A 19,558-nucleotide genomic window follows, 5' to 3' on the forward strand; every position below is an offset into this window, starting at 1 on the left:
TAGCAGCAAAAGACACCAATGTCAATGTACTGCTCTTGCAGTCATTGAGCATGAATGAATTCACCATCACAAATTCCAGACAATCAATTTTATGAAGAAAAAAAACCACTAATGTCAGAACACAAAACAACATTCATAAAAGCAACAGCTAAAAAGGCATGCAGCAATTGAAACCAAAGATGGAAACTGAGTGAAAAGTTCACAAACCGGTGTGAAAAGCAACATATAAAACATTTCTATCTACCATGGGAGCAATGTGGGTCCACGGAACATGGCTCCGACAGCGCTGGAGGCCTCAGCTTGTGTTCTATTGCAGCGTTTCAAACGAAAATGAAATATAAAAAACACAACTTTCCCCACAATCGGCCAGGTGAATGACTTACCCCTGGTCCACACAGTCCAGTGTAGTTTGGCCCCAAATAAACGGAGTGGCTGATTCGTCCACCTCTGCATAACGAACAGAATCAAGTCAGAGTGGAACCATAGAGCATGTACAGAAAGGCAAATGTAGTGATTTGAGAAGGGAGTTGCATCACCTTTTCTGAAGCTGATAGAGAATAGACAGAATAAAAGTTATCATATTCAAAAATTTCATGCTTAGAAGGCCCACAATGGAAGCACAGAAAATCTGGGGTCAATCTGAGGTGAACAGACACAGCCTGTTAAACTGTCATTTTCATGTAGGAGATCTGGCCTTGGACTAATTTACAACTTCCTTAACAGGAAGAGGTCATTAGCCAGGTTAGAAATCTATCAGTTCATGGAAAATACAACCAATTAAAATGTCTACGTTCTGTTGTTTTATAGTTGTTGGTGCTTAGGATGTCCAGGGTGATGGTATTCAAATCAAGAAGAATGTTTACTAATGCATCACTTAAAAGACAACCGACACCATTTTTTTTGTTTCCTAACTGACATCAGAAAACGTTTTATAGCATCTAAAATACCCAAAACACGCAGGCTACGTGTTTCCCTTCTAATTTCGCCATCAACACGGATCAACACGATGTTTTCAGACCAAACAAAGTACCCAAAATGCATTGTGTGTCGCTTTCTCGGTCAGGGGCGTTCCTGGCGTGACGTCACATCAGGAATCGTCACAACTCGAAAACAAGACTTCCTGAATATTCAGTGCGAGTCTTAAAACGTAAAATATAGCTTTATGCGCTGGAATCTTTGTAAAATATGCTCAGTAGAAGTCATTTGAAGTGATTTTACAAATTATGGACACAACTTGTCCGGAGACGTCGGTTGTCCTTTAAGAGTCCTTGAGAGCTTTTATATAGCACCTTTGTATAAAATTCGGCAACAAAATTAAAGTGAAAAAAAATCTGACAGTTTACGTCTCAAAAACATGTTGAAAAAGAGGTCACGAGAGCTATCGCTAACTCTGGCGCTGCATAAACAAGGTACAACTGCAGTTTACATCAGTGTCAATGAAAAGAGATTGGAACCGTTTTCAATCTTACCATTATCCCAGTCTTCGGTTGCGGCTATGGTGAACTGGGATTTCACCGGAACGTCCCATTTCGGTTTCGCCCCAACTGCGAGCAAAATGGACATTAACTCAAAAGGCATAAGCCTAAATCAGAAAAAAAAAATGTCATTTTACCATCCTTGACGGCCACGGAAATCCTGTTTGGGCAGATTTCGGTGTGGCGGGCCAACTCATTCTTGGGGAGCAGGTGGCAGGCATGAAAGGGGCAGGTTTTGAGCTCTTTGGCCAGTTGCAGATGGTTCTGCATCGGAGACAGACGAGTGAGAAAACACACACACACGAAAAGGGAGACGACAGAGCTTGAAACAAAAAAACAAAGGTGGAAAAAAAGTGAAATGGTGAAAAAATTGATAGAAAACAGTGAAATGTGGACTTGTTTCAACTTTGATAGTAGATAAAAAGCTATCAACTCAGCTAAACAGAACACAATTGATGAGGAACTAGGTAAAATGATCGCAGAGAAAGCACCTACAAGGGATCATTCCTCAAGATGGTGAAAGAAGAAGGTTATGTTCCTCATCAAGTGTTTATTGCTGATGAAAGCGGCCACTCCATTCCATCAAGCCATCAACGACCACCACAAAGGTAAATAAAAAGACTTTATTATACGGTACAGTTTATTTCTTTAATAATAATACCATATCACATTTATTATACATAAAATAAGGTATATTTTGTGTGGTGTTAAGGCTTAGAAAATTTAATTAGAAAGTAGAAAATTATGTTTTATGGGGACCTGGGAACGGATTATTCTCATTCTAATGGTTCCCTATAGGAAATTACATTTCGGAATACACACCTTTCGCCTTACACATTTTGCCTGGGAACAAATTAAGTTCGTAAGGCGAGGTATGACTGTACTTCACTTCAATATCAACACCTGACTCAAGTAAAATGACAATTTACCTTCTTGCATTTCAAAATGTGATTGGAGAGGCGAACAGCCCGGATCTGGTGATTTTTATCGAATGGACATTGGCAAAGTCGATCTGGATCAGAGTTTTCCTTTTCAACTTGAATACGGGACAACAAATTATCACATGATGTCATTATTCGCTGTGAACGATGCAGTTGATGCTGTGCCGTTTCACTTACCGGCCTCTACATCCAAAGTTTTCTCTGAGGTGTAGGCCTGCACAGATGCAATGCTGCTCTCCAACATGGTGGTTTTATTCTTCTCAGATGACCTTTGAATTGTAAAAGAGTTAGAAATTAAGCTTATTAATTATTAAAACCAAATTCAGTGGTGCTCATAACTTGAGATCCCTTGTCAACATTATTAAGCTTATTACTCAGACTGTAAAGATGTGTTTCTTGACCATTATGTAACTAATTGATCTAAAGCGTAATGATTGGAAACCATGTGATGTATCACTTTTTTAATGATACAATGAGGATTTTGATCATTTATAAAACAGCGACAATGGCTTTTCTGCAAACGGCGTGAACCTAATAAGAGGTATCTCCACATAAAAAAACATGGAATTTTCTTCCTTGGATTTTATTTGAAAAACAACTCTTTTTTGCCAAGGCCAAAATGTGTAAAAACAACATTTAAAGGACAACCGATGCCGCCGGAGAAGTTGTGTCCATAATTTGTAAAATCACTTCAAATGAATTCTACTGAGCGTATTTTACAAAGATTCCACTGCATATAGCTATATTTTACGTTTTAAGACTCATGCTGAATATTCAGGAAGTCTTGTTTTCGAGTTGATGACGATTCCTGACGTGACATCACGTCAGAAACGTCCCTGACCGAGAAAGCGACACACAATGCATTTTGGGTACTTTGTTTGGTCTGAAAACTTCGTGTTGATGACGAAATTAGAAGGCAGAGAAAAGGCGCAAGCGCTCAGCACAGTCTCCTCCTTGATAAATGTCGTGGGCAAAAATGTTGAAAAACAATCCGTATCCGTTCGACATGACGCGCAACAACAGAAAGTTACAAAAGAAAACACAAAAACAACAACAAAAAAAGCAAGGCTCATGAGAGCACTTGCTGACAGCTGCCTACTAGGGCGCCATCTTACTTCCAGGTTGAGTGAACGCTGGCGCATGTTGCTGCCGCTACTCACCCACAGAAAAACTCATCCCGTGACTGTAAAGTGAGCTTGAGAGTTTTGAAAGACGCTTATAAATGAAATGTATTATTATTATTAGTATTATTATCGTTAAAAAAAGTGACAATTGTCAAATTGTCAAAGTGAAGAGCCACAGCTACGGACACGTGAAGTAGAAAACAAGGCGAGGAGCAGCCAAGGCGAATAAGAAGTCTGGTAAGCCAAATAGGATCTGAACCCTCCCTCCTCTTTCAAATTGCTGCTGTGGACTGCAAATTTCCCCATTGTGGGACGAATAAAGGTTTTCTGATTATGATTCTGAACCACTCCGAGGCGCCACCACTAATGGCCACCGGGGACTGACACTGAGATCACAGGATACCGTGATCCACTAGCAAAACCTTTCACATAACTTCCAAATTTCCCAGGAAACTATCATTAAAAACTCACAATCGGGCTTAGTCTGTGCTATATGTCATGTTAAAACACGACTGGGAAGACCTCCGGTCATGTTATGTTCATCAAAGAAAGATTTTAAATGCACATGCACCATTCCCCCTCCCCCTCAGATTAAAAAGCAATAAATAACATGTATATTGGAAATATATCTAAAATTGTAGAATAGATATTGGCCAATGCCAGGTTTCCCTAGCAAGAAAGAGGCTGTTGTTGCTAATGCACCGTGAACGACTTGCCAACATGAGGGAAAAGCTCCACAAAGAAACGAGGAGGAACAGTCATACGGAATAAAGTTGACCATTTTCGCAAAAGTTAACATCTGTTGTAAACTCTCTCGTGTGTTATATCATTCGTGCATTACGCCCGTGTCTCATTGTAAATGTAATTATTCGATTAGTGAAAAAAAAAGCAGTCTTATTTGGAATAATGAAACGTGCAATACGTACATTTTGGGTGACCACACGAGAAAATGGCACGAAATGGAGCAAATAACAACTGACACGACAAAAGCGACGAACTTCGTTGGATGGTTGCACAACGACTTTAAACCAAAACAACCGAGCAATTGATTCGTCGAAAAATCCCGATCAAATTCTTATTTGGTCCGCTCTTTTTTGGTCCAAAAGGGACATTACTGCCACGACCTGGATTGGAGCTGTAACGCCGTGCTTTAAAGATAATCACTCCTTTAATCTGTGTAGCCTTGCTTGTTCCAAGTCAAAATCAAAGTCAAAGTTTATTGTCAAATATGCTAATATGCATGACATACAGCACAGATGAAATTACTATCCTTTCGGACCCAGCATGCAAGGCTGTTTCGTTGTTTTTGTGTTTTCTTTTATAACGTTGACTTGTCGTGCGTTGTGTGAAACACAAAACATAACACAAAACTCCCCACAGGAAGGCCAGAGCCGGAATCGAAACCTGCACCTGTGCACTGTGAGGTGAATATGTGAACAAGTTGATCACTGTTTCGCCAGATAGAAGAACAATGACACATAATTTTGTGAAACATTTTTTGAACTAAATGAAATTGGATAAGTAATAATCGTGATTGTTATCAGACAGAATCTTATTGACTTTATTGCTGTTATGTTAATACTATGTTACTAGTACAGGTTATTTCTTTAATTATAATACCATAGGACACAGGTGTCAAAGTCAAGGCCCTCGGGCCAAATCCGGCCCGCCACATCATTTTTTTTTCAGCCCGCGAAAGCAAATCAAACTTGTTAAATTCCAGGATGATTGCTAAAATCTGAGCCAAAATTTCATATTTCTGGATGTCAACCACAATAAGTCATTATTCTTGACTTCAGATTTGAAAACGAGTTATTCATTAATTTGCTGTGTGCTCTATATTTAATATTTGAAGGGATTTAAACATTCTAATGGGTTCCCCAAATTCATAACGGCCCTCGAGAGGAAACCATAACTACAATGTGGCTCGCGGCAAAAAATGACTTTGACACCCCTGCCATAGGACATTTATTATACATAAAATAAGTTAGATTTTGTGTACTTTTAAGGCTTATAAAATTAGAAAATTATGTTTTATGGGGACCTAGGAATGGATTATTCTCATTTTAATGGTTTCCTATGGGACATTAATTTTTGGGATACACACTTTTCACCTTACACACTCTGTCTGGGAACCAATTAAGTTCATAAGCCAAGGTATCACAACACAAAAATATGAGCATGTCAGTGAAATAAAATATGAAAGACAACATGAAAAAGGAACCCCCCCCCAAAAAAAATTATAAACAACAACTGCCAACTATGACTGAGTTTCTGCTTTACGCCATCATTCGCTCCTTTTGTGGAGTGAAATCAGGTTTCTCCTTTCAAATTCCTTTTCCTTAGTTCTCTTCTCCGATGTCCCTACGTTATCATCCACCTTAATTCATTTTTTTTTTCACCGGGGGCCATGATGTCAGGTGCTCGAGGCCTAGTAATAGTTTTTTGTTTGCCATCGACAAACACTTTGAATAAGCGCCATATTCTTTGCTTCCATCTTGGACACGCTAACTTCAATATCCGCCATGCCGTAATATCTGTCGTTACTTCAAACCTCCTCGCCAAGCTCATTAAAAGGATTTCCTTGAACAAAAAAAATAGGGGTGGGGTTGATTGTAGAACACAGGCATGAGCCTATCAATTAGAAATAATCGGCAAAAAAAAAAATGAATTCTATGATGATTTTGCATGGACTCGTGCACAAAGTAAAATTATTTCTCTGCATTTGGTAGTGAATGAAATCCATTGTGAATGAAATCGAAAGACTTGCACCATAAAACAAATTCAACAAAGTCCACCACGACACTCTCACATCAATTCCATCACTTCCTCTTCCGTCCTCTTGGTTGTGCGGTGAGATCAGCAAACGGATTGTCTTTCACTCACAGTTGTGCTCGTTGGTTTGGGATCTTATGACTTTACTCTGGTTTGATGTTTGTCTCTGAGTAAATCGAAATGGACGAGCGAAGCAAAAGGTTAAGGTGCTTCCGGAGCTGCAGTCGTAATTTCCATCCTGTTTGGAGACACAAAGAGAACTTGTAAGGGATGCGATATGAGTTGAATCGACAGTGATATCTTGGCTTACAAACTTAATTGGTTCCCAGACAGAGTGTGTAAGGCGAAAAATGTGTATCCCAAAAAATAATTTCCATAGGAAACCATTAAAATGAGAACAATCAGTTCCCAGGTCCCCATAAAACATAATTTTCTACTTTCTAATTTTTTCAAGCCTTAAACCTACACAAAATATACCTTACTTTATTATTATTATTTATTATTATTATATTTTTATGTATAATAAATGTGCTAGGTATTATAATTAAAGAATTAAACTGTACTGTATAATAAAATCGTTTTATTTACCTTTGTGATGGTCGTTGATGGCTTGATGGAATGGAGTGACCGGTTTCATCAACATTAAACCCTTGATGAGGAACGTAACCTTCTTCTTTCACCATCTAGAAGAATCATCTCCTGTAGGTGCTTTCTCTGTGATAATTTTATCTAGTTCCTCATCAATTGTGTTCTGTTTAGCTGGGTTGATAGCTTTTTGCATCAAGTGTACAGATGGCTTGTGCGGGTTGTTTGTGGAGCCTGATTGATGGGATATTTTAACCTTGCAGTCTACACTCTGCCTTTGAACTATCAAAGTTGAAACTCTCAGTGAATAAATGTGACGTTCGTAAATCAAAAAGTTAGTAATCCAAGGGGTTCATAAACCGAGGTATCACTGTATTTCCTTTCTCCAGAGTAGACAGAATAGAAGTTATCATATTTAAAAGTTTCATGCTGTTATATGCTTAGTGAACATGTGTGAATAAAATACACAATTTAAGCACAGAGAAACCTGGGGTCAATCTGAGGTCAACAGACTCAGCCTGTTAATCTGTCATCTTCATGTAGGAGATCTGGCCTTGGGTAGAATTTGCACTTGGGAAACTCCTTCACAGGAGTACATCTCGAGGTCATTAGCCGGGTTACAAATCTATCGGTTCAGGGAAAGAGAACCAATTAAAATGTCTTTGTTCTATTGTTTATAGCTGTTGGTGCTTGGGACGTCCAGGGGTGTGGCTACGTCCCGATCCGGCAGTAAACGACAATCTTCCTGTGTTCGAGCCTTTGTCCACAGTGTCCGACCGAATATCTCTGACACCGACTCACCGAACCCTTAAGGTTCGATCGAACCCAGTTTCAGAACCACTGACCTCGATAAAAAGCTCGAGCTGCACTGACTATTGAGGATTCTAAGGAGTGAGGTTCAACTAAGACACGTTTGCAAAGAACAAGAGCTTCTGTTACAGTGGCAAGTAGGCTAAGACAGCTGGAACAATTGTGCTAAACTCACCTCTGCCGTAGGAGATCTCAGGCTGTATGTAGCACCATTGATCCTGCTTCTCCGTTTGGGCTCAGTTTCCCTTTGGGTACGACTGACCTCTTCTTTCTGCCTCATGAACCTGTGGTTGACTATCTTGGTCACACAGTCGTTCTTCGGCAACGAGGATGCAGAAGCTCTTAGGGGAACACGCTCGATGCTGCTTTTCATTTTTGGGGCCGACCCTGGTCTTTCTGCCCGGCCGCTCACACGACGTAGAAATTCGGTGACCAAACCTCCGCCAGATTTGTTTGGGGGCTTTAGATTCTGGCCTGAAGGCTCACTAAGAAGAGGGCTATGGTTCATTCCTGCAGCAGATCTAGGACTTTTTTGACCAGAGCGACTCTGGTGATTCCAGATCACCCGATCACGTGTGTGTGACGTGGACGTGTGGCTGAAGTTAGATGGTGCACCAGATGCTGATTGACTTCGATACAGTTTTGGAGAGGAGGCGGTGAGTCTGGACCTTTCGGTTCTTGTTGTTAGTCTGTCCAGGGAGGTGGACATGCTGCGAGCGTGGGAAGAGACTAGAGACATGTTGACCACTCGAGAGGGGCTGTTTCTCACCGTGACGGGACCCTGGGGTACGTCGGTCTGCAGGCCGATACTCACCATCAAGGGCCTCATATACGTTTGCGTACCGGAGCAGGCCATGTTTACTCCTCGCCCCCCTAATCTTGTTCTGCTCATCTGTGAGCCACTGTGACTCCCCTGCCTCCAGCCAACAGCCATCTCCTTCATGTCGTCGCTCAGGTTGGCCGAAGAGCCGACACAAAGCATTGAAAAGGAGGTCGGAGGCGTCCACCAGGGAGACTGCGTGTCAGATTCTCTGTCACTTCCGGGGCTTTGCTTAAGCTGAGCTAGCTGGACTCGACGTTTGGACGGGGGGCTGTAGTAAATACGCAGAGCTGACTTCTCTGGAGCAGTGTGGCTTTTCTCCATGAACATCTGGTCAAAATCCAGATCAGGGAAATGAAGTGGCATGATGAGATGGTCCCATGTCTTAACAGGCTGTTCCCTGTCCAGTAGGACAGCCTGCTGGCTCAGATAACACCACTTCTTTCTTTTGTAGGCTTGTGGAGAAAACTGGCGCTTAAGTTTCTGCCTGATGGAGCTGCACATTCTGCAAATAAAGTAAATAAATTATTATTCATGTTCTTAGCATATCTTTACTGACACTGATATGCCGGTTTTAAGCATGTTTAATTAATTCCATGTTAAGAATGCCCAGTGGGACAATAAAATTCGCATGATGCGATGTAAATGTAGGAATAACTGACCTGTCAGCATCAGAGCTTCTTTCATCAGTGACAGCACCACTGACAGCACACTGAGAGGGAAAGACAAACAAATCTGTCTTGCTAAACGTGGAAATGATGACTTGGAATTTCTCCATTGTGACACTTCTATGGGTCCTGGAATTCAAGTGACAATGACAAAAACCCTGGCACTAGAGTGCACACATTTTTGCACGTCTGGCAGTGAATGAGGTAACACTCCATAGACCAGAAGAGAAAAAGGAAAACATGTCTTAGAGTCTGAGCACTAGAACAAAAAAACAACTTTTAGAGAGGAAGTCCACCGAAAACCTTTCTTTACAATAATACGCTTAATGCTGCCAAAGTCATTTCACTGTCACAGAATTCTGATTTGAATTGTGTTTGTAGAACATGAATTAAGCAGCAATATCGACCGTGTTTGCCGATCACGTTGTCTATTTTGTCAATTTGTGCCGACTGAAAATGACATCATCGTTGCTTCGCGCTCAGGTATAAACCAATCATGGCTCAGATTGAAAAAACAAACAAACATATGAGACATGATTGGTTCTCCCATCAGAAGAATGGTGTGTTTTCATGGAACAAATTGTATATGAACCCTGCCGGCCTGTTTGGCTGTAGCCACGACAGCTTAGCCCCAATACGGTGGCTCCAGTCCGCTCATGGTGCTTGTTAAATTGTCAAGAGGGCACATAGCCAAAGGGACGGATCATCATCAGGGCTTCCCAGTGCATTCCACAGTAAGAGTCAACATCCTCACCTCTGTTGCCTTGCTGCGGACACCAATAGCCTGGCCGTCATGTGTTTCCTCCTGGAGTTCAACAATGACGCTTTGCAGCAAATCTCGCAAAATGGTTATGCGTTTGGACTTCACCTAAATTGAATATAGCAGAGCTTTAGCTTATGCTGCACGTGTTTAAAGGACAACCGACACCATTTTTTTTGTTTCCCAACTGACATCAGACAAATGAGTTAAAGTGTCCCAAAACTACTTCAAAATGACCTCGGAGATGGCGAGTTTAAGAAGGTCCCACCCCCAAGACCTTTTATTCCCCATGTTAGCGCTTTGTTTCAGCTTCAGCTGTTGTTCAAGCGCTATATAAATCAATATGCATGAATTGCGTTGTATTTTGGACAGCCGCCCTCATTTCAAGCCCATATAACTCCAGACCCATATAAGTTAGGAAGTAACTTTTTTTTTCTGATGAAAGAAGAGAGTCTACGGATTTCTACGCTGCATTGAATGTTTATGTAGACCTAAAACTCAATCCTGGAATTTGAGGGAAAATGACAAAAACCCTAGAACTGGAGTGGACACATTTTTGCACATGTCTGGCAGTGAATGAGTTAAAGAATGAGTAAACGGATGAACTATACAGAGTCATGAAAACAACACGTGATAGAGAAGACATGCAATTGATCAATTTTTGATATTTTGTGATTGGTTCCCATTTGATAAAGAATGGCAGTGCCATATTGAAAAAAAAAAAAAGCATGCAACGAACGAATCATCCGTTACCTCTTTTGCTTCTTGTTCAGAGTTTTGACACCACTGATGGAGAATCCACACAATTTTCATGGACAGCTGCATTCTCAGGTCCCATTTGGACGGAAGCCCTTGTTTTGTTTGATTTGCCCTCTCATCCACATCGACAGGGAGAACTTGAACGCATTCCTGCTCTTTGACGGATTCTCCATTGAGAGAAGAAAGCATGCAGGAAGCCCCTAAGTGTACTTCCTGACGGGGGGAATTTATACCACTTAGAAGCACTTCCATCCTGAAGATCAAAGCCTGCAACATGGCCTGTAGAAGCTCAAGGGCCTCGTTCAAAGGTGCTGGCAAGAATGGGATACCATCTGCTGGTGTGGTGAACGCGATGGAGGGCAGATGAGCAATGGGCATTTTTTGGTGCGATTTTCATAAGTTGGATGGCGGAAGTCAATATGCAGGAATGATCTCGGAGAGCTGCGAGAGTTGCATAATCCGCCGTGGTCATTCCTTTCGGACTGCTGTCAGGTGATTTGTCGCCAATGTTCTCTGATGGGTCCCACTCGCCCCCTACGGGACCTTCTCTTGTTACGTGACAAGAAGGAAGCTGACCTTCAGTGTCCACTGCAATTTTTTTATCATGCAGACCAGTTGACATTTTCAAATTTTCAACTCTTTCTTTTCTGTTTTTCCTCAAAGTGGAAGGCGACGGACGTTCATCCACAACATTCTGATTCACCTTCTCCTCAACTCCCCCTCCGCCATCTCTCTGACTTAAGTCGTTCATTTCCGCCCGCAGTCCGCGGTTCTCCACTTCTAGCTCGACGATGCGGCGGCTCAATAGCATGGCTTCCTCTTCCACCAATTTCAAGTGAACTTTGACCTCCGACTCCCTGGTGTAGGCGGACTTTTGTCTGGCCTCAGGCGATTGGGATGCGTCGAGGTCACCGTAAACTGAATGGTAGCTAGCTAGTCGCTCGTGCATAACCTCACTCTCAGACACCATTTTGGTGAGTTTCTTGCACATGAGAGCCAATTCTTCCTTAGCAAAGTGAAGTTGGCATTTGAGATCGCTGTCATCTTGCTGTAAAGGCAAAACCATGATTGGAAGGTTAGCTGGCAGGTTACTGGAAAAAAAATACAATAGCACATTATACAATTGAACATGAAATACAATATATACAATTGAACATTAGCCCACATTTGAGTCTTAAAAGAGACAAATAGGCATTGATATCCTGTAAACATAAATTGAAGTAACGCAGCATGCTGCCGTAGTACGCTCACTTCTGGAATATAATTGGATTTTATACAGGTAACATCCGAGTTACGACCGGGTTCCGTTCTGACAAAACGGTCGTAAGTCAAACGGTCGTAAGTCGAAGGCCATTCAAAATGGCCGACGTGACGTTTATATAACATGATAGTATACGATGTCATTCTGTTGTTTTTAAGCAACGTTTTCTATTGAATACTATTATATACCAAACTATTTACAGTTCATTTATAAATTCTATAACTTTTAGTGTCATTTTTATCATTTTAAATTTTATATTATCGATTTTTATTACTGTATAACTTTACCTGTAATGTATACAAAACAGTTTACTGTACAGTTCATTTATAAATGTTATTCTTACCTATTAGTGTCATTTATTATCATTCTATATTCCATATTATCGATTTTTATGACTGTATAACTGTACCTGTAATGTATACAAAACTGTTTACTGTATACAGTACATTTCTGAATGTTATACTTACCTTTTAGTGTCGTTTTTTTAATTCTATATTTCATATTATCGATTTTTATGACTGTACAACTGTACCTGTAATGTATACATAACTGTTTACTGTACAGTACATTTATAAATGTTATAGTTACCTTTTTGTGTCGTTTTTATCATTTTATATTTCACATTATCGATTTTTATTACTGTCTAGAGTAAAGCAGTGTACAGTACTACAAGAGATGTTGCCGAGATGATATCTGCATTGTATAACTACTGTCTTGAGTGTAGTCACGCAGTAGATTGCTGCGGGAGTGTGTGACATGCTGGCTGGCCAAAATTGTAGTACGCGCTGCCGGCTGCTTGCATGTTGCGGTGCCAGACGTAGGAAAAAAAAGGGTCTGGCGGTCATAGTCATAAGTCGGAACTCGCGCCGGTCGTAACTCGGATGTTACCTGTATATGTTTTAAAAGAAGACAAGAAAATAAAAAACAAACCTCAATCTGTTGAGAGAGCCTTCGTTCGGTTTTGCTGGCTGTCGATCTGGTGCTTCGCTTCTTTAAAAAGCTCTAAAATATAAAACAATATGTGGCTGTGATTTGATTAATTCCATACAATATGGCATTCGTTCAGTTTTACAATTACAAACAAACATTTCTCAGTTGCCTAATCTGTTACACAACCACAATACTGATGTGCAAGATGCATGAAGTGACTTAAAGTTTATTCTGTTTTATTTCTAATAGGAGCAAATTAGAGCATGCTTTGAGTAAATTGTGTAAAAAAAGTTTTGATTCGAGAGCAAGTCATTTCTGACGTAATTTTGACGTAATTTTGGGACACTTTAAGTCATTTTTATTGGTGTTTTGCATTTGACTAAAAATAGCCTGCGCATTATGGGTATTTTAGATGCTATAAAACGTTTTTCTGATGTCAGTTAGGAAACAGAAAAATGGTGTCCTTTAAAATTCATTACAGCAAAACCAGGAACAGATTTTGCTTATAGTTATATTTAATATTTTCTTTTTATATTTACTTATACTTTCTCCCTTGCACAATTTCTCCGCTGTAAATTAGGAATTTCTCCATTTTGAGATAACGATTACAGTAAAGTCTCGTTATATCGATATCGGATATATCGATAGTCCTGGTTATATCGATACTATTTCTATGCACGCACGGAGAAAATTACATGCAAACAGGGTCGGATATATCGATAGTCCTGGTTATATCGATATTTTTTCGGACTCCCTTGAATATCGATATAACGAGACTTTACTGTATTTTATCCTTTCAGGACATTTTATGTCGATTTTTGCCGTGATACGACAAAAGGGGCCGCAGATCATCATCCCAGGTACAATGTGAGAGTTACCAATGTACCAATCGGGTTTTCTGGCTCCTAGATGAGGTAGTCTAAGTGGATTTTCCCTGCAAGCAGCTGTCTCAGACTGAGCTCAAGGCAAAGTACAGGATCCTGGATTAAAGAAGACGTGTCACGAGTGAATAATGGACCTGAAGTATGATAAGAATGTGGAAACAGCGTCTCTTTTGAGGGTCGTAATAGACACTTATCAGTAAAAGAATATTCATTGACAGCTGTAGGTCACTATGTCAGCATGGCATGTCAATTCCTGCCTTGCTGAATGCCATAATACATGCTGATCCCGATTTAGCTAGGCTTAATGGAAGCAGAAAAGCTTGGCTCTATTTTGGTAATCTCTCACTTGCTTGTACCCTCAACTCGCTTTTTTTTTTCCTGTCTTCTCGGTTGAGGATGTCAGCTGTCCTCAGAGGTCAGACTTTAGCATACCAGTCGGCTGCACCCACCGGGGCACGTAATGCAGCTGCCGGCCCAGCGTCTGCGGCCATATTGAGGTGTCGTTTTATGTGCTTCGGATGAGGGTGGGATTTGTTAGCAGTCAGACTTTTTGACTTGGACTGCACACATCCAGCTAATGTGATAGTTTAGTTGTGTATAATCGCTGTCTGAAACTCATGACAAAAAGTTAGGAGACACCAGGGCAGACAACTCTGAAAAGTTGCCTGCCCGGCCATAAAGTTGCCTGCCCCATTTTTTCACAACTTGAAACACAATAAGACGACTAATCGCAAAAAAAACATTGTTGCAAAGTATAAAGGATTTTTTTTTTAAATTAAGGAAGTACCTACCACAAATGCTCCCTTGCTTAATTTATGGTAAATATCCCTTGCTCCAGTTGTCGTCATGGTACACAATGCGATGTTTGCGTTACGTTGTCTGCTAAATACCATGTGGACTCCTCTTTCTAAGCGCCTTTCAAAACTCTCAAGTATACTTTACGGTCACGGTATAATCCGAAGCACGAAACAGGCTTCTGATTGGCTGCCGTGCCGAGTATGCAAATCGCCAAACGAACGTTCGTTTGGCAATTTGTATACTCGCCTGTTTCGTGCCTCGGACTATACCGTGACCGTAAAGTGTACTTGTGAGTTTTGAAAGGCGCTTAGAAAGAGGAATCCATGTTGCTTGTAGCTGTTTGCTTGTAGCTTTAGCTTGATTGAATAAAGCAAACTTTGACTTGAAAAAAAATCTTCATGTCGGCTAGACGTTTTGAAAGTTGTACGTAAAAGTTGTACGCCCCGGGCCTCTGGGCAGATGTTATTTCAAACAGTGGTATACTATAAAAAAAGTCTGACCTCTCTGGTTTTCTCCATCTCAGCTTGCAAGACGTGCTTGGCCACCTCCAGCTCTTGCGTCTTCTCTCGAAGCATCTCATTCTCCCAATCCAATTGCCCATTTTTCTTTTGAACCACCTCCAGCTCGTTGTACAGTCGCAGGGATATGCTCTTTGCAACCTGCATGTAAAACCGATAAAGGAAGATTTGGTGTTCCATCAAATAATTAGCAGGAAAAAGTGGCGCTTAAGCATTTGGCTGGAATGTACGTGCAAGTAAGCCAACAATGTGTCACATTTTGGTTTGCGATGCTGTCGGGCCTCACCTGCAGCTGCACAGGTATTAGTCATTTTAATCAGTGGCCGTTATAAGGACTCACTGCATGACCATACATTGTCGGGTCATTGTTTTTTTTTTCACCCTGTCAGGTTTGTTTCGCTTTGTCATCGATGAAAAGGTTTCTTCAGCCGTCATCTGTACTTATTTGAAGGCGTTGGGCATTTTGCTCCTCATCCGAAGAGCTTCGTCAGCGAACTAAAGTTATGCTGGTAACTTTGGCAATATATATGCCTAATGGTGGTGGTACTAGACCTCTGCTCTGATAGGTACCTGCTCTAAGGTTGGGGGATCTGATTACTTTTATTTCTGTCTGATTACCGCTTATATTCTATCCCTGGCTCTGATTGTCCCATGAGCTCCGGTATCACCTCATTAGCATAACTAAGCCTACTATAGTAGTAGTAGAGTAGTAGTAGTAGTAGTAGTAGTAGTAGTGTACTGCTCCCCCAACCTTTGAGTGTCATGTCTCTGTCCATTAGGGATATATATAGGGCCAGAGTTACCAGCAAAACTTTAGTTCGCTGACGAAGCTCTTCAGATGAGGAGCGAAACGCCCGACACCCTCAAAGAAGTACGGATAACAGCTGAAGAAACCTTTTCATCGATGGACCGCTCCTGTTTGACTGAAAGCTTACACAGACTTTGTCATGTTTTATTCATGGTTTTGTTTTGTTTGCTACTTTGGACCTTTCTGTTCTGATGACTTTGTTATTTGAGATTTTGTTCCTGCTGACTTTATTTAATACAAGTTGTCAAATACACCATGGTCGTCCTGCCTGCATTTGTGGGGTCCACCACCACCTTGCAAATCAGTGACACAATGTTTTTACAAATGTATATGACAGAAGATTTCGGAGATTAATGAAAGTTTCATCTAACAGTTTTCGTTTTGTTTATTGATAACCTCATTAGCTACTGACCAAGCTCAACTTCATGCGCGCGCACACACACACACACACACACACACACACACACACACACACACACACACACACACACACACACACACACACACACACACACACACACACACACACACACACACACACACACACACACACACACACTCCTGTTTCAATGGTTTTGTGAGGTCCGGATAACTCCAGATAAGGAGTGAGGACCACCGTTGCTGATTAGTTTAGAGAAGAAGTAGTGTTACATTTGAAGACTAAATGTCACCCCATTTCCCACTTCAACTTCTTTAAAAACAAAGAAATAAAAAATGGACTTGAAACAAATAACAGCAGGAGTGAGGTTTCTGAATGGGTACATTCAAAGTCCTCACCCCTGTAGTGAATTTGGTTAAAATCTCAATTTACTTTTTGGTGCTATGAACTTTTTCCTCATTAACCACGCACACACGCACATAAACACACAGTTAGTAAAAAGTGTGTGTATCCAAGTGAAATGAAAATACACACCAAAAAATCATTTTGGGTGAATTTGTGAGGACCTCTGTGAAACTTTAACAGATGCATATATAGACTCTCTGGAAGTCTTTAGAATGAAAAACTTGTTAGGACCGGCCAAAAGGTCCTTACTTGTCAAAAATGTCATCACTATGTATGGTATAAAATGTTAGTGGTCCTCACAAGACTAGTCTCACAAACACACACACACACACCTTGATTTCATGTTCAAGGGTTCTGACCAGCTCCCCGTCCACCTGTCCGGTCTGGGCCACTCTGATGCTGCGTCGCTCGGCCTTGCGAAGACGGTACTGAAGAATGCGGCACGTCTTATTGGCCTGCTCCAACTGCTGTCGCAGATCTTGCAGCTGACGTATTTCCTCCTCCTGGAACATGTCACGCATCTCCAACATCTCGCAGCGCAGCTCCTCCACTTCATCCTGGGACAAAAAACACACGGTGTTTATTGAGCAACACCTTTGATGGACAACGGTTGTGAATTTTGACATCCAGCTTACTGCCAGATAACAGAAATTTGTGCAAAATAAGTCCTGAAACCCTGAACAGTTGGATATACATTTGGATTTCTCTTTTCAAATATTTTTTTTAACTCCAGGGAGCCACTCGGGGGCGCTGATGAGCCACATACGGTTTTTGGGTCGTCTTGTTCTTCTGGTACAGTATTACAATACAGTGAAACCTCAATTTACGAACTTAATTGGTTCCCAGACAGAGTGTGTAAGGCGAAAAGTGTGTATCTCAAAAAAAAAATTCCCATAGGAAACCATTAAAATGGGAATAATCCGTTCCCGGGTTTCCATAAAATATACTTTTCAACTAAATAAGCCTTAAAACTACACACAACATACCTTATTCTATGTATAATAAATGTGCTATTGTATTGTAATGAAAGAAATACACTGAATTGTATCATAAAGTCACTTTATTTACATTTGTGATGGTCATTTATGGCTTGATAGAATGGCGTTGGAGGTCGAAGGTCAAAGGGAATTGCTGTTCGGAAAGAGAGGCGCATTACATGAGGACTGTAATTAAAGAAATAAACTGTGCTGTAAAATAAAGTTTTATTTACCTCTTTGATGGTCGTTGATGGCTTATGGAAAGAGAGTTACCTTCCATAAGGACTGTTGGTAACTTAACCTCCGAAGATCACACCGCCAGCCGTGGTGGGTGTGTATTATGAAAATAGTGCTTATTATAAGGTTTAATTTTCATAAATTTGATGTTTGTAAGACGAAAAGTTTGTAAGTTAAGGTGTTTGTAAGTTGGGGTCTCACTGTACTGTTTACCAGTGGTCATTGTTGACCTTTTAGGTCCTGTTTTTGTTCATAAAGCTTTTTCTGAATTCACATTTCTGGATTCTTGGATAAAAATATATAAAAGTATAAAAAGCATATTTGATATATGTAACTGTAGGTATGAACTGTACCTGAAGAAAACCCATACAGGCACGCAAACTCTCACGGGGCTATTGGCATTGAACCAATGATATGCATCTCTGTAATACGAGGTCGACATGCTCACAAGTCTACTATCATTTTGATATTGATTTTGAGAAATCGATTAACATAAAATTGAGTTTATTCTCAGAATTTCAGAGGCTGAATAGGAAATGCGTTTGGATTTCTACTCTTTGCATTGACTCAATAATAGATTTGGAAACGTATTCACTTTCTGTGGAAAACGGTGATCAACAGTTATGCCATTTTTTGAATGTAAATTACGGACAAAAACAGTCACAAAATCCCAACTCATTTGTTTTTTTTTTTTTTTGCGTTGTCATTAAAAAAAATCCCTTTCTGAAGAAACGGACTGATTTGTGTCTTTTTTTAAATCATTAGTTCCATTATTTGACGATAGAAAACGGGTGATGGCTATCTTCCACAAAAACGAGACAGTTTACTTAATAAAACGAAATTGAAGCACCTTACCCGCAAATACTCATTCTCTGACCTCAAATCGTCCACCTCTCGGATCAAGTCATCGGTGGTGTCTGCCATCAACAGATCCATGACGGCCCTCGAAGAGTTGACCAAAGTAAGGGCTCCTTCAACAGCATCCAGGGGAGGAGAACAAGCAACGTGCGCTGTTTTTACGTCCTCTTTGCAGTCGTCTTTGTCACCACAAACCTGCCCCCCGTAAGCACTCCTGTCTGTCCAGATTAATTCATTGTCGCTGATGGGAGAGTCGCGCTTATCGCCCTCCCATGTACAATCGGATATTTCCGAGCTGCTGTCAGAGGAAGGTTTCCCTGAAAAGCACCCGGAGTCTTTGCTCAGGTCCTCCGACGTGTTGCTAGCGTCCGAGAGTTTTCTTTGGGCACCGGGACGTCTCTGGCATTCCGTCGTGACGCTCAGAGGACGTTTCCATGTTGTTTTCGCCTCTTTTGCAAAGCCATGATGACCCTCCGATTTTCCTCTTGGTTGGCCACCACTTTGGCTCTCTTTCGATGTGGTCTCCTTTTTCCTCCTCTGGACGGTTCCCTGTTGGGACATCTTGGATGGCTTCTGGCTCTTGGGCGCGTTCTTTACGCATCTGTCCCCTTCTTTGTTCATCGTGTCGCAGTTTTCCCTCATATTTTATACGAGCAACATAAAACGACGGGAGCTTCTTCACTTAAGGCTCACCATGGCGTGTTGAGAACTTCACGCAAATATGGCACATGGACACCACTGGCTTTTTGGTTGTCAGGACTGAGTGAAAACCGGTCACGTTTTGAC

General features: G+C 41.0%; 2 protein-coding genes across 2 annotated transcripts; both read right to left on the reverse strand.

Annotated features, from left to right (window-relative positions):
- Positions 1–73: 73 nt before the first annotated feature.
- LOC148902747 (gametocyte-specific factor 1-like) lies at positions 74–4,597 on the reverse strand. The gene is made up of 7 exons (XM_088990262.1): positions 4,467–4,597; positions 2,594–2,685; positions 2,405–2,511; positions 1,613–1,739; positions 1,470–1,544; positions 384–447; positions 74–307 (listed from the first exon to the last, which is right to left on the reverse strand). Coding segments are annotated over exons 1-7 (534 nt in total). The 5' UTR covers positions 4,469–4,597; the 3' UTR covers positions 74–240.
- Positions 4,598–4,752: 155 nt separating this feature from the next.
- LOC148902748 (uncharacterized) lies at positions 4,753–19,549 on the reverse strand. Its single transcript, XM_088990193.1, is given in 10 exon segments — positions 4,753–6,553; positions 7,886–9,035; positions 9,193–9,242; positions 9,953–10,066; positions 10,712–11,078; positions 11,080–11,765; positions 12,909–12,980; positions 15,091–15,249; positions 17,033–17,257; positions 18,770–19,549. Coding segments are annotated over 10 exon segments (3,603 nt in total). The 5' UTR covers positions 19,415–19,549; the 3' UTR covers positions 4,753–6,418.
- Positions 19,550–19,558: the final 9 nt, after the last annotated feature.

Source organism: Hippocampus bargibanti, linkage group LG01, assembly GCF_051943395.1.
Source record: "Hippocampus bargibanti isolate YZ-2025 linkage group LG01, ASM5194339v1, whole genome shotgun sequence".
NCBI classification, from domain to species: Eukaryota; Metazoa; Chordata; class Actinopteri; order Syngnathiformes; family Syngnathidae; genus Hippocampus; species Hippocampus bargibanti.

Coding starts and splice junctions, on each gene's coding strand:
- LOC148902747 (XM_088990262.1), bottom strand. Junction 1,545..1,612: donor TTCCGTGGCCGTCAAGGATG/GTAAAATGACAT, acceptor TTTTGCTCGCAG/TTGGGGCGAAACCGAAATGG. Junction 308..383: donor CTGGACTGTGTGGACCAGGG/GTAAGTCATTCA, acceptor ACGCTGCAATAG/AACACAAGCTGAGGCCTCCA.